The 12,409-nt window shown below is 50.3% G+C and overlaps 8 protein-coding genes across 8 annotated transcripts; 3 read left to right on the top strand and 5 right to left on the bottom strand.

The window, feature by feature from the left end:
- The first annotated feature begins 86 nt into the window (after positions 1–86).
- Positions 87–1,437, top strand: gtmA (gliotoxin thiomethyltransferase). The gene is made up of 4 exons (XM_073721060.1): positions 87–596; positions 678–716; positions 767–823; positions 943–1,437. Exons 1-4 carry the CDS (start codon positions 203–205, stop codon positions 1,326–1,328), a joined length of 876 nt encoding a protein of 291 aa, XP_073570242.1. The 5' UTR covers positions 87–202; the 3' UTR covers positions 1,329–1,437.
- BJY04DRAFT_228532 (NOT2/NOT3/NOT5 family protein) lies at positions 1,437–3,837 on the bottom strand (the record flags this gene model as incomplete). Its single annotated transcript, XM_073718862.1, has 7 exons — positions 1,437–1,756; positions 1,815–2,169; positions 2,222–2,519; positions 2,574–3,100; positions 3,199–3,340; positions 3,411–3,518; positions 3,825–3,837. The coding sequence occupies 7 exons, from the start codon at positions 3,835–3,837 to the stop codon at positions 1,664–1,666; spliced, it is 1,536 nt and encodes a 511-aa protein (XP_073570241.1). The 3' UTR covers positions 1,437–1,663.
- Positions 3,838–4,447: 610 nt separating this feature from the next.
- mrpl4 (mitochondrial 54S ribosomal protein uL29m) lies at positions 4,448–5,424 on the top strand. The gene is made up of 3 exons (XM_073711615.1): positions 4,448–4,852; positions 4,906–5,072; positions 5,130–5,424. The coding sequence occupies exons 1-3, from the start codon at positions 4,486–4,488 to the stop codon at positions 5,244–5,246; spliced, it is 651 nt and encodes a 216-aa protein (XP_073570240.1). The 5' UTR covers positions 4,448–4,485; the 3' UTR covers positions 5,247–5,424.
- BJY04DRAFT_219160 (uncharacterized protein) lies at positions 5,404–5,997 on the bottom strand (the record flags this gene model as incomplete). Its single annotated transcript, XM_073716512.1, has 1 exon — positions 5,404–5,997. One exon carries the CDS (start codon positions 5,995–5,997, stop codon positions 5,404–5,406), a length of 594 nt encoding a protein of 197 aa, XP_073570239.1.
- Positions 5,842–7,615, bottom strand: BJY04DRAFT_191225 (uncharacterized protein). Its single transcript, XM_073711614.1, has one exon. The coding sequence runs from the start codon at positions 7,026–7,028 to the stop codon at positions 6,504–6,506; it is 525 nt and encodes a 174-aa protein (XP_073570238.1). The 5' UTR covers positions 7,029–7,615; the 3' UTR covers positions 5,842–6,503.
- BJY04DRAFT_191224 (secretory pathway gdp dissociation inhibitor) lies at positions 7,616–9,828 on the top strand. The gene is made up of 7 exons (XM_073711613.1): positions 7,616–7,859; positions 7,917–7,941; positions 7,996–8,055; positions 8,119–8,146; positions 8,203–8,548; positions 8,597–9,409; positions 9,459–9,828. Exons 1-7 carry the CDS (start codon positions 7,814–7,816, stop codon positions 9,545–9,547), a joined length of 1,407 nt encoding a protein of 468 aa, XP_073570237.1. The 5' UTR covers positions 7,616–7,813; the 3' UTR covers positions 9,548–9,828.
- On the bottom strand, positions 9,828–10,540 carry BJY04DRAFT_191223 (PaaI family thioesterase). The gene is made up of 2 exons (XM_073711612.1): positions 10,352–10,540; positions 9,828–10,267 (listed from the first exon to the last, which is right to left on the bottom strand). The coding sequence occupies exons 1-2, from the start codon at positions 10,472–10,474 to the stop codon at positions 9,863–9,865; spliced, it is 528 nt and encodes a 175-aa protein (XP_073570236.1). The 5' UTR covers positions 10,475–10,540; the 3' UTR covers positions 9,828–9,862.
- Positions 10,541–11,040: 500 nt separating this feature from the next.
- On the bottom strand, positions 11,041–12,385 carry BJY04DRAFT_77787 (lytic polysaccharide monooxygenase auxiliary activity family 9 protein). Its single transcript, XM_073721059.1, has one exon. It carries the CDS (start codon positions 11,886–11,888, stop codon positions 11,085–11,087), a length of 804 nt encoding a protein of 267 aa, XP_073570235.1. The 5' UTR covers positions 11,889–12,385; the 3' UTR covers positions 11,041–11,084.
- Positions 12,386–12,409: the final 24 nt, after the last annotated feature.

Here is a 12,409-nt window from a genome sequence, read left to right as displayed (position 1 = left end):
ATGCTACCAATAGACATCGGAAGAATGCTCTCACTGCCTTGCGTTCAAAAATCTATATAAATCTCCTCGAGTCCTGTTTTGCTTCACTCCAATTGCTCGCAACTTTTCCAATCTCCAGCTTCTCAAAGTATAACGACATTTCAATATCAAACCTGATAGTTGCATATATATATCTCATAATATACCAAGCCCCTTACCAACGATGTCCTCAACTACATCCACAGGCGCAACAGAAGGCTGGACTAAGCTCTTCAAATCCAAGGACGCGGCCAACAACTATAAGCTCGCAGAGCAGCTCACCGGCCTCTTTGCCGGCCCACTCATTGACCAGTCCGGGATCGTATCCGAGAAGGCCCCCATCGTCCTCGACAATGCCTGTGGAACAGGGATTATCTCAAGTACCCTCAACGGCAGACTCAATGAACAGGCCCGCCAGAATTGCAAGCTGACATGCGGTGACTTCTCTGAGGCCATGCTCGAGTATACCAGGCAACGCGCTGTCGATGAAGGATGGCCGAATACGGAGGTGAAGGTTATCGATGCACAAGATACCCATCTGCCGAGTGACTATTACACCCATGTTTTTGCGGCTTTTGGTAAGTATACTTCCTCGGTTGGGGTATAAATACAACTGTGGAGGCAGATCGCTGACTGGGTTCATCCTTTGCTTTTCACAGCATTCCCTTCGCTCCCTGATTACCAGGCCGCCTTGAAAGGTATGTTCTCGCCCAAATGGCATATTCATTCAGGCTGATGAGCTTCATAGAATGTTACCGAGTTCTCCAACCAGGAGGCACACTCGCCTCAACGACCTGGGCAGGAGGTACGTACAATGCATGCCCTCCTTCACCCCATCCAGCCACACCCTCGCAGAATTGCCTGTCTCTCCATTCCCATTGCCATCTAGAGTGATCAACCAACTCTCTGAGCCCCTCCATATAGGTCTCTGGCTCTTCGTTCTCGAGTCAACCATAAAATCTCTCTCCTCAGATCTCCCCTTCCCGAGCGCGGAGGAGTACCACGAAATCTTCAACAAAGGGTGGAATCTAGAACATATTGTTCAGTCCCGCTTCGAAGACGCAGGCTTCACGGATGTCAAGGCCAACGTCGTTACGGCGCAAGTATCGGTACCTGTTGCACAGCTTGTGCAGCTGAACAAGAGTGCTCTTCCTGTTATATTGGGTAAGATTTGGACGGAGGAGCAGCGGAAGGAGTACGAGGGAAGAATTCCGGAGGCGATGAGAGTGTTATTAGAGGCGAGGTATGGTGTTGAAGGGGCGGTACCTCTTGAGCCGGCGGCCGTTGTTGCGATTGGGAGGAAGCTGTGAAGAAGATTGTTGTTGGTTTTGGGTAAGACGGTTAGACTTCCTGTCTGCTTGTTAATTCATTAGACAGAGGATGCACGCGTAAGGGAAAGATCAAAGTCAGGTCAGAATCCTTGGAGCACATTCCGCTGCATTGATAGCAGGAAAGTGCCACAAGTCCATGCAAATCACTTAATTGCTCTCGATATATTCCCTATTTACCCATTTACCACATGACAAAATGAGAAGAGAAACGCCATCTCTCAGTAAGCATGGTGACACCCGTATGACCGTAAGGAAACTGGAAGTGAACCAAACGCCGGTGCTGACCCTGCTCCTATCGTGCTCCATTCAGATAATCATGACCCATGTTGCGGAAATCCAACTCGCGAAAGCGTACGGTTCGGATCGGACCGGTTGTCCAGATCCTCATAACGAAGGATGAACTCACGCTGAGAAATTGTATGTTAGCCCAGAATCAGATGAATGGAGAATCAAGTGGCGGCATACCCTGACTTTCTTCCACGTGGCATGGTCCCATAGTAAATACACCCCCCGCTCACTAACTCCTCGTTCTACATCGACGGGACCGGGATATGCCTCATCTCTCGTTAACCAGCACCGCTCGATTTTGTGATACCTCCACTTGCGACCCATCAACTCTTCCGCCGCAAGCTCCTGGATGGCATCTCGGGGCATGCTGTAGAAGATATAGAATAAAGTCTCGTCACTGAAACTTGGTATCCTCGACTGCAGAGCTTGAACGTTTGGCACATTATAGCAACCCGGGAGGGCGAAATCCTGCTCCAATGGAACTCCGGGGACAGATGCAACAAATGGGGATGCAAATGTCGTATGTAATGGTCTAAAGCTGGTCTTAGTTGTACCCTTGAATCGGGTATGCGAGGGACACATACTCTGGCTGGTTCAGATCCAACCCTAGGGTCATTAGATCCTGACCAACAGCTAGACTGGCGACATCGGCACTATCACTATGAATCATCCGAAGAAGACCCGCAAGTCCAAACTTGTCGAGCTCACTCATCTCGGCCAGCGGCTGTTGCTCCGCGACCGAATCCTGGGACGGCCGACTCAAGCCTGGTGCTGGCATCGGTGGCGGTGGACCAGACATGGTGGTGCTACTCAAGGCCTCTTTCTCCTGGCCCGGAACACCGTTGGCGGGCTGATTAACTGGTGACCGTGACGATGCAATTCCTGATCCCGATGTCAACACTCACTGAACACATCGAAGACTTTGGGACAGCTTACCGGATGAGGTTGTGGCTCCTGGAGACGTTATTCGTTCCTGCCCGCCTATTGACGGCGTCATGATAGTGCGATTTTGACTTGACTGGCTTTGGTTGACGCCCGAAAAGGGTAGGCCGGCATTAAACCCCCCAAATCCAGTGCCCTGCATTAACGAGCTCCGGCGGTCTTGACCAATTTCCGCGGGGCCGTTTCGCCCAAGAGGGGGAAATTCCTCGATATTTCCTGTCTGCGGTTGCGCGCCACCTCCTAGTTGTCCGCTGATACCTTGGCCACCGTTCCTATAGTCGTCTAGACGATTGGCGAATTGAGATCCGGACGGAAACACATCATCATGAGATGGTTGAGTCTGCTGCTGCGGTAGCTGGGCTTGTGTTTGCGGTCCTCGTGACGGGGCTTGCGAGGTCGGGTGTTGCTGTCGTTGCACCGGAGTCTGTTGTACGCCGCGTTGGCTAGCATTCGCCCACACCAGATGCGCTTGATTTTGTGCTTGGGACTGCGAAGATGCGCCGGACAGCGAAGGAAAGTCACTGACGTAAGAGAGCAGCAGGCGTCAGTACCAATCTCAAATGAACGGAAGCGCATGTAGCAGCTGAAATCTCCAGAGCAATCATTGAGTCAAACTTACGACAGATCCAGGGGAGTTGACGGTTGCGATCCGCTAAGGCTCTGCGCAAAAGTCCCCATTGTCCCAATGTTGCGTTGTTGGTTTCCCTGTATCCCCGGCGTTCCACTCACGGGTAGGTTGAAATTCCAGTTCGCTCCGCTACCTATTTGAGGCTCCGGCGTCAGTCCAAAGAGATATATGAGACTATCATGTAAAGCACGGTCTAGTCATACTTATTTTGCCGTTCGGTAAGCGTGTCGAGGCTAGCGTCGCATTTCGAGCTTGAGTTTGTTGTTGTGCGGGGAATCCTGACATTGCTCGTAGGGGTTGTGGGCCTGGTCCTGGTGCATCAGAGGACTGTTAGCAAGGATTCGCGTGAAGTTTAGAATGGTTGTAGTGTAGGTCGTCTGTATTAGACAAGGCCGAAGAACGTTTGGGGAGGGAAACGGTACGAGGTGCGTTGGTCGCAGACGGAGAACCATCCATAGGACGGCCTGCAATTGAAGCACATCAAAATGAAAAAGAAGTCCATTCCTCGTATCGAATCCCTCAAAGACAAGCGAGCTGTCCCCAGATATGTGCATTGCCCGATTGACCATTGCCTAGACCACAAAGGAGACTTGGAGGAACAAACGAGATGGACGAACCTGGCCGATTCATGACGATAGCTTGGCCTGCGAAGGCGGTTGTCAAGTAAGATAACCGGGGGATCGAAGGTCAGTTCAGATTTCGCAAGCTCGCAGCGATAGCAAGCAAGATCAAGGTGGTTTCCAGGATGTCTGTTCAACCCACACTTGCTACCGACGCCTTTGGAAAGTAAGTGGAGTGGGTGGCTTCAGCCGCGCGCGCTTATGTGCACAGACCAATTAGCCGCCAGCTACATCTCTCGCAGTCAGTGTTGCAGTCGCAACCCGAAAGCATTGTCTTTCTGAGTCTCTCTGAGTGCTGCTAGAGACCCTCTAGTAGATGCTTCTTAGCTTTGGTGCTAAATACCCCGGAGGTGATGGAACTCTACAAAGTATAGAGGAATCGGCATCATGTCCGGACCAGTAACTTCCAGCACCCTTGGGAGTAGAGCAACCTAGCATTTGACTGACTATACACGCCATGTGACACAGTCAAGTTTATTATTCTTAAGAAAAAAAAAACACACTACTTGCGAGCTTCAAGTACTCTTAGTTATCGTTCGTGAGACGCTGATGCTGCACGTGACTTAGCCGCCGAAAAGTCAGCTCCGGACAGAGCCCCGGAAACCGACTTAACCTCGAACGTTGCGCTCAACGATATCCAATTGCCCCCGTGGTCGCCATGCAGCGTCAATCCATTCTGCGGCTGGCTCGCCAGCCCGGAGCCTATCCTCTGGCCGATTTGCCTCCCCCATATCTGGCGCCGTCTCTCCATTTCCCCCTGAACCGCTCGTCCGTCCAGACCTCGAACTTTTCGTCAACCGCACCGGCCGCCGGTCAAGGCCGTGATCTAAGCAAGACCCGCGGCGTCTCTGCAATTCACCGCACTGGCCCTAAGCACAAGCTTGGTGTCTCGAAGTACCCATTGCCTAAACCCGTTTCTCCTGAGAAGCTCGAGCAACGCGAGGCTACCCCGGACCATGGCCTCTGGGGTTTCTTTCCTAGGGATCGCACTGCATTGGCCAGCCCGGAATACGACAACGCTTGTGGTTGGTACTCACTACTCGGCTTTTATATCTACAGGTTAATTGACCAATGCTAGGCCGGTCCTGGTCTATCCAAGAACTCCGTGAAAAGTCCTGGGAAGACCTACACAGTCTCTGGTGGGTGTGCCTCAAGGAGCGTAATCGCATAGCCACATCCAACATGGAGAGGAAGCGCCTGAAGGCCGGTTACGGAGAGTGGGAAGCTGAGCAACGCATGCGCACTGTAAGACCTCTTCAACCGCCAGGTTTGAGTTTGGTTGGTCACTAACGGTACCGATAGATCAAAATCACCCAGTATGGCATCAAGCACGTTCTTCGAGAGAGATGGTACGCATGGGAGGATGCCCAGAAGCTCTATGAGAAGGGCTACCGACCCCAAGATGAGGAGGAGATTTAAGATATCTTTCTGAATCCTTGTTCTAAGCCTTTGTGTCTTCTTCTAGACTCTGTACTTCTACGTGTATAATTTCAATAGCATTCAGTTGACCAAAATTAGATCTATGCAGAAACCAAGCCTTTATTCTCTTCCGGAAAGCCGCATCAACTGATCGCAATCAAAAATAAGGCACCATCCCCTCCCTCTTCAAGAACCACCCCAGCCTCGACGCACACAAATGGTCCTGCTGAGAAGCAACAAAAGCCTCCCAATTATGAGGTCCAGTCCCCAACCCCCTAAACAGAGCCTCCTTCAAACCCTCCTCCACCTCAATCCCCGTCGTCCAGTCCTCCAAATCCCTTCTCAAAACAATTACATTCCTAAGCAACCCCCTCAACCCCCCAAACCCCGTATCTTCAACCGGAAAGTCAACAAGCAGACTTATCCGAACGAGCTTCGGGCCTCCTATCTCCGGCTGTAATACCTCATGGTCATAGTAAGCAGGGACTATCTTGCTGAACCTCGCAGCCAACCGGGCTTGGATGATTGGAAGAAAGGTTCCGGGAGAGTACTTCTCGGCTCGGGCGTCGGCGTTGGGCCCGGCTGGCAGTTGGAACATGCTTTTGAATACTATGGGGTAGGAGTCTGGGGGTAGCTCGAGCGTTTCTGCTGGGTTGCCGCTTTCAAGCATTATTTCGAAGTGGTTTCGGCAGGATTTGCACATAGTTGCGTAGGTTGCGCAGGGCATCTCGACTGGGGGTTTGGGAGACATGTTTGCTTAGATATTTCGATATCTGTATATGTATTCAATATTCTTGTTGGCTCTGTTGATATGAGCTCATTCTGCGGGGGCTAGTATGTATATATAGCTACAGGTATACTTCGGCAAATGGCCTTCAATATCAAAGAGACAACGAATCGACTGGCTAAAAAGCCGGGGAAACAAAGAAAAGAATATAAAGGATTACCAAAGAAACAATGAGAAGAGACCGCTGTATTAAAGATATGGCAGAACAAACGAGAGAAGCTGGTAAAACATGTGCTGGTTGTTGATCTATCAGATATCACTTTCCTCTCTCAATTGTATCGTTATTGATCTTGTTAAAGGAGGAACTGGGTGAGACGGACAAGACCAATACAAGCAAACGTTATAAGCAATATATCCTACCCTTTCTTTGTAGTTTCCAAGAAAGGTTTCGGTGAAGTTGCACGTACTCCTGCAAAAGAACGATGTGATATGATAATGGGGAACACAACGGAGCAAACCAAAACGAATACCTAAAATTGTCCAGAAGGTAGTCTTGTATGTCTTCTCATGAACCACTCCAGGCGTACTAAACAGTAGTCGTCCACGATAGCGAAATCCATGTCATCCGGGTCAGCAGGATTATCATAATGCCAGTGAATACTGGATGAAGCAGAGTCTCCGAAAATATGGTCCATCAGGTCTTGATCGACCCGAACTTTGCCTGGGAAGTCTATCAAGATGCTAATCCAGAGAAACGGCTGCTGTCCAGGCGTTCTAGGGACAAATGACCTAATGTCAGCATATACAGCAACCGGCTGCTTGAACCATGCAGAAAGACATTCAGTTGCCTCGCGTGGAATCTTCAGGCCGTCCTTCCGGGGGCGAACGGTACGATATTGGGCCGTAAATATCACAGGGTACGTGTTCTGCGGCCTTTCGTAAGCCTCCCCAGGGTGTCTTGCGAATTTCGCTGCTGGGGTGTCGCGGGCAAGCAGGGAGTAATATTGCCTACACTCCTGACACATATCATTGTATGTATAGCACTGGTGCGCCATAGCCCCGGGAGCCGAATTAGGGAAATACCTCGTAATTGAGGTTCGAGGTCTGGAGGTAGCAGGTCATGATGTTCTCTCAAAACATATATGTGTGTGTAGGGTTATGTTGAAATCTTTCACTTAACTGGAGCCAGACAAAGCGTCTGATTTCTCATATGGAATACTCTTTGTCTGCTGTGCGCCTCCAGTCAGATCCATTACCCGGCTTTATATCTTGAGCGGAAGTGCAACCGCAAAGAAAGCCACTGTCCTTTGACCCAGCGCACGAGTTGACAAATTCAACGTTCATTGTTCATTTCACCCTTGCCCACCTTGGTTCAAGGTTGGGATCTAGGTAAAAGTAATGTGGTTCTGACAGACTGAAGGTACCTACTCCATACAGTCGGGCTTGACATCGGAAAAAGGGGAAGGGGAAGGGGTCAGGAGATTTCCTAGAAAGGGATATTGATCGCATGGGGGTGGCTTGACTGGACTAATAGATCCCGGACTATTCATCAGAGCCCGGTAGATAGGAGTTCAAGTGGATCATGTGGCGGCGAGCTTCAAAAGAGAGCATTGCAGGATGATGATGAGAGAGAGCGAGAGTAGGTAGGGGATGAGTGAGGAAGATCCGCCCGCGGGGTTTCCCAAGATGTATAGCTTGGACCGGAGCCACTAGTAAAGGTCCCCTTTCCACACCGCAAAGCTCCATCACCATTTCATCTCCGCATCCTCCTCCCTCTTGGACATTTGCTGTTTCTTCATATCCCCGAGTTTTATTATTCCTTCTATCAGCACCTGCCAATATGGATGAGATCGCCCCCGAATATGATGTTGTCGTCCTCGGCACTGGTATGTTCCCATTGAATTACCCCGCGGTTTGACGCATGAGCTCACAACTCTTTTCAGGCTTGACCGAGTGTGTGCTGTCTGGGTAGGTATCTGTTATTATTAGTCCTCAAAAAATTATTGACTTTACGTTATACAGTGTCCTCAGTGTCAAGGGCAACAAGGTGCTTCACATTGATCGCAATGATCACTACGGAGGGTGAGTTGGCAACCCCACTTTGGAGCTCTTGATCAAACGTCAACCTACTCACACCCACGACAGCGAGGCTGCATCAGTGAACATCGAGACTGTAAGTCCTCTAACTTCTTCTTGATGGATTAGATCTAATTAGGTGTTCTCCTCTAGCTCTTCAAGAAATACGGAAACGTCCGTCCCGGCGAAGAACCCTGGAAGAAGTATGGCCGTGTCAACGACTGGAACGTGGACCTGGTGCCTAAGCTGTTGATGGCAAATGGCGAGTTGACAAACATTTTGGTTTCCACCGACGTTACAAGATACCTGGAGTTCAAGCAGATTGCCGGCAGCTACGTTCAGCAAGGAAAGGGGCCGAAGGCGACAGTGGCCAAGGTGCCATCCGATGCATCTGAAGCTTTGCGCTCGTCTCTCATGGGCATGTTCGAGAAGCGTAGAGCCAAGAAGTTCCTCGAGTGGGTTGGTGAATTTAAGCAGGAGGACCCTTCGACTCACCAAGGTATGCACTATTGAGCCCCGGGGCCTTCTAAACGCTAACATAGCCCAGGTTTGAACATCGCCACGTGCACAATGAAGGAAGTCTACGATAAATTCTCGCTGGAGGACAACACTCGTGACTTTGTCGGACACTCGATGGCACTTTACCAGACCGACGATTACATTAACGCTTCGGGAGCTGCTCCCGATGCAATCAACCGCATCCGCCTGTACGTGAACTCGATGGCCCGGTACGGAAAGTCACCATACATCTACCCTCTCTATGGTCTGGGTGAGCTTCCTCAGGGCTTCGCTCGTCTTTCCGCCATTTATGGAGGAACTTACATGCTCAACACCAACGTTGACGAGGTGCTATACGACGAGAGCGGCAAGGTCTCTGGCATCAAGGCCACCATGAAGGATCGTGATGACAACGGCGAGACCATGAAGTTTGAGACTAAGACCAAGAAGATTATTGCGGACCCCTCCTATTTCCCCGGCAAGGTTAGGGTTACTGGATACCTTCTGAAGGCCATTTGCATCCTGAAGCACCCTATCGACAAGACCGATAGTAGCGATTCTCTACAGTTGATTATTCCCCAGTCCCAGGTTGGGCGTAAGCGCGATATCTACATTGCTATGGTCTCGTCAGCGCACAACGTCTGCCCCAAGGGCTACTACATCGCCATCGTCTCTACTATCGCTGAGACGGATGCCAACCACCACCTCGAGCTGGAGCCAGGGTTTGATCGTCTTGGAGAAATTGAAGACAAGTTCTTTGGACCCCCAATCCCGCTATACGAGCCTCTGGAAGATGGCCAAAAGGACAACATCTTTATCTCCAAGAGCTACGACGCCACATCTCACTTTGAGACCACAACCGGTATGTACCATGGAGGAGAGTATAGAACGCAAAGCGCTAACTGAACTAGATGACGTGCGGGACATTTACCGCCGTGCCGCCGGACAAGAGCTCGTTGTCGAGGGTCTACGAGAAGGCCAAACACTTGCTGAGGAGTAGATCATTGTCGTGTAAGGGAGTAATTTACTGTCGCTTGGATGCTTTTGAATTGAGCCATAATATCCTCTGTCTTTTTTCCCCTGTCCGTATTGTGTTTGGAATCCGCACGCTCTTTTCTTCTTGGACGGGTCGTTTATGTAGAGCTAGTCTTGTCGCTAGCGCAGCGCTCTTGCAAGTGATGTACATGTACCCAGAGCGCTGTAGACCAAAAAGGACATACAGCAATCAACCAATTTACCAACAATAGTCGCATAATATAAACATATCAGGTATTATAAGCCCTCGAACCATCTAACTCCACCCTCTTCTATATCTTTATAACTTAACCTCCGGATCCGTATTCGCCTTCTCATGATCCGAAACCATACAAACATCCCCGCTATCAAGCTTCACAATCTCACTCCTCATCAACGCAAGCCTCTTCCCCATATGCACCACCCGCGAGGTTAATTTCACCGTCATCCCCACCGGCACAGGGCGTATATACGTAACATCCAAATGCCGACTCACACCCCCGAACTCGAACGCCCCGGGTTTCGATACGCCAAGTAGGATCATAGAAGACAGAACATCGAATAACGTCGCTGCGCACCCGCCGTGCAGATTACCGAGGAAGTTACAATGTTTTGGAGCGACGGTGAGCAGGAAGGAGATTTCAGCCGGGGAGCGCGTGGCCGAGTGGAATGTTAAATTGAGCGCGTTGACGTCGATGTCCCAGGTCTGAATTGCATTTCAGTATAGGCCCCTGGAAGAAGCATACCAAAAACAGGGAACTGTGGAGGAAAAGGGGAAGACAAGACAAACCTCCTGCTCTGGATCGCTCTTCCCTAGACGCTGCGCGATCTTGTATACGTGCTCTTCGAACTCGTTTAGAGGTCTGTCTGGCATAAGGACGCCGGATATTTTGGAGGGGATATTTCTGGCCATCTTTCGCTCTGTTCTCTCTTTGCGCCGGAGAATATGAAGATTATTGGGGTGTTGTTTGAATGCGATGCGATGTTGGTGAGATTGATTTAGTTCCTCTTGGTATGGCGGGGAGTTGCCGAGGTTGAAACGGCAGTCCGGGGTAGGTAGGATCGACATTGCTCTTCTGGTGTCTTAGATCTGAAAGCCTTTTATGCCGTTGGATGGATGGCTGCTGCAATTATAAGCTGAAATTATAAGAGCTTCAAGTTCGTGAAGAGGAATTGTAGGATTAATATATAGTTTAGATCTTACAGTACTATGAGTAGTCGAACAAGTAAGATTATGTTTTGGCTGTAGGAGTTGCGTTTTTGGTAATCACAATAATACAGACTGGACTATTTGCAAGTATATTGCTTCTTCTGTGCAATCTATGTGGTGGACGATTACGAAAGATGCATACTAATCAGACAAATCTACGAGTATCAACGTTCCGCTTGCCCTACCAGCGTCGCACCGCCAGTCTTTTACTCAATTGAAAGATAGATACCCAAGAAGTATGTACAAAATGAAGAAACAAAGCGGAACAACTGCCAGACAAGTAACCAGACAATGAGCCCCATCCTCCGACCTCCTATGCCGAGGTAGCACCCGGAATGATGGCGGTTGCACTGGCAGTTATGGCAGACGAGGACTGCGCGACCGCGGAAGCACCAGCAATCAAACCTGGTCCAGGAATGATATAATCGACAGAATTGTAAATGTCGACCAGGATGCCAGGGTCAGTGGACGTATACAACTCGGTACCGAGAACGCCCTCCGGCTGGGCTGTTCCACTGCCCGAGATTTGCAGGTTGATGCACTGCATGTAGTTCTGGGCTCCGCCTTCAGTATGCGCGCCGTGTAGACCAATCAGCTCGTGGCGCAGGACATAATTTCCAGGCGCAATGTTCTCAGGAATCTTGACGAGCCATGCGCTGTTGTTGTCGATGAGTTCGTCTGTGCCCCAGTATCCAGGCACGGTGGAGCCGTCAATCAGACCGACTTCGGAGATCTTGAAGAACTCTAGTGTCGTCTTGTCGACTGTCTGGCAGCTGGTGCCGCAGTTGGCGAGGTAATCCAGCACCGGCCCATGATGTGTCTCGGGCCAGACCGTCCACTGAAGACTGAGACTGTCGCCGGCGGTAACTGGGATAGCGCCTTCGCCGTTCACAGCATCGAGATGGCAGATGATATCGGAGTCGGCATAGCCATCAGTGGGAAAGCCACCTCCGGTGTTGGGTGTACCCCAGGAGGCCACAAGTGGTACCTCTCCCATGTATGGGAAGGTGTTGATGTTCCATCCCTGGTAAGAGACACCGTTGACGACAATATTTGTGATGTAGCCGTGGCCAAGGACACGGGAGGCGAAGACGCCTGCGAGGAGGAAAAGCGACATAGCGTGTAAAGAAGGTTGAGTAACAGATTTGGGGAATTGGGCGCGTGGGACAGATGATGCCTGGTTCAGTTGCCCATTTTATATTCCATTTCACAGTGCTGATACCCTAATTTCCTATTACCCGTCTTCATTTCATTCTTCACGGATGTTTCTCCAGTAGGCCAGAGTGAAACGGTATAGAAGACGGAATAATATGGTAAGTATGGCAGCGGACTGGATAACCTATCCTTGGCGCATGCAAATTTATACTGGATGAAACGATAGTGACCCGTATAGCGGCTGCGGACGTGCGAAGCGGCAAACGCTCCGAATCAAAACAGGTATGCCTAAGGTCAATCATTCTTCAGCGCATCTACCCAGCATCCCTGACGGTCAATTGCTTGTTGCCCCGCAAATTAGTTCTGCACAACTCGTGAGGCTGGACGTCAAATCAAGGCATCCAGCGTATGAAATTCCCTTTGCCTTCTGCGTTGAGGCACTCCGCACGGGAAAACGGGAGAGCTGCCGAATTCGTTCGATGA

Source organism: Aspergillus karnatakaensis (genome assembly GCF_047715665.1).
Source record: "Aspergillus karnatakaensis strain CBS 102800 unplaced genomic scaffold BJY04scaffold_30, whole genome shotgun sequence".
NCBI classification, from domain to species: domain Eukaryota; kingdom Fungi; phylum Ascomycota; class Eurotiomycetes; order Eurotiales; family Aspergillaceae; genus Aspergillus; species Aspergillus karnatakaensis.
The sequence above is the reverse complement of the archived record's forward strand: the minus strand, read 5'-3'. Positions and strand labels throughout refer to the sequence as shown.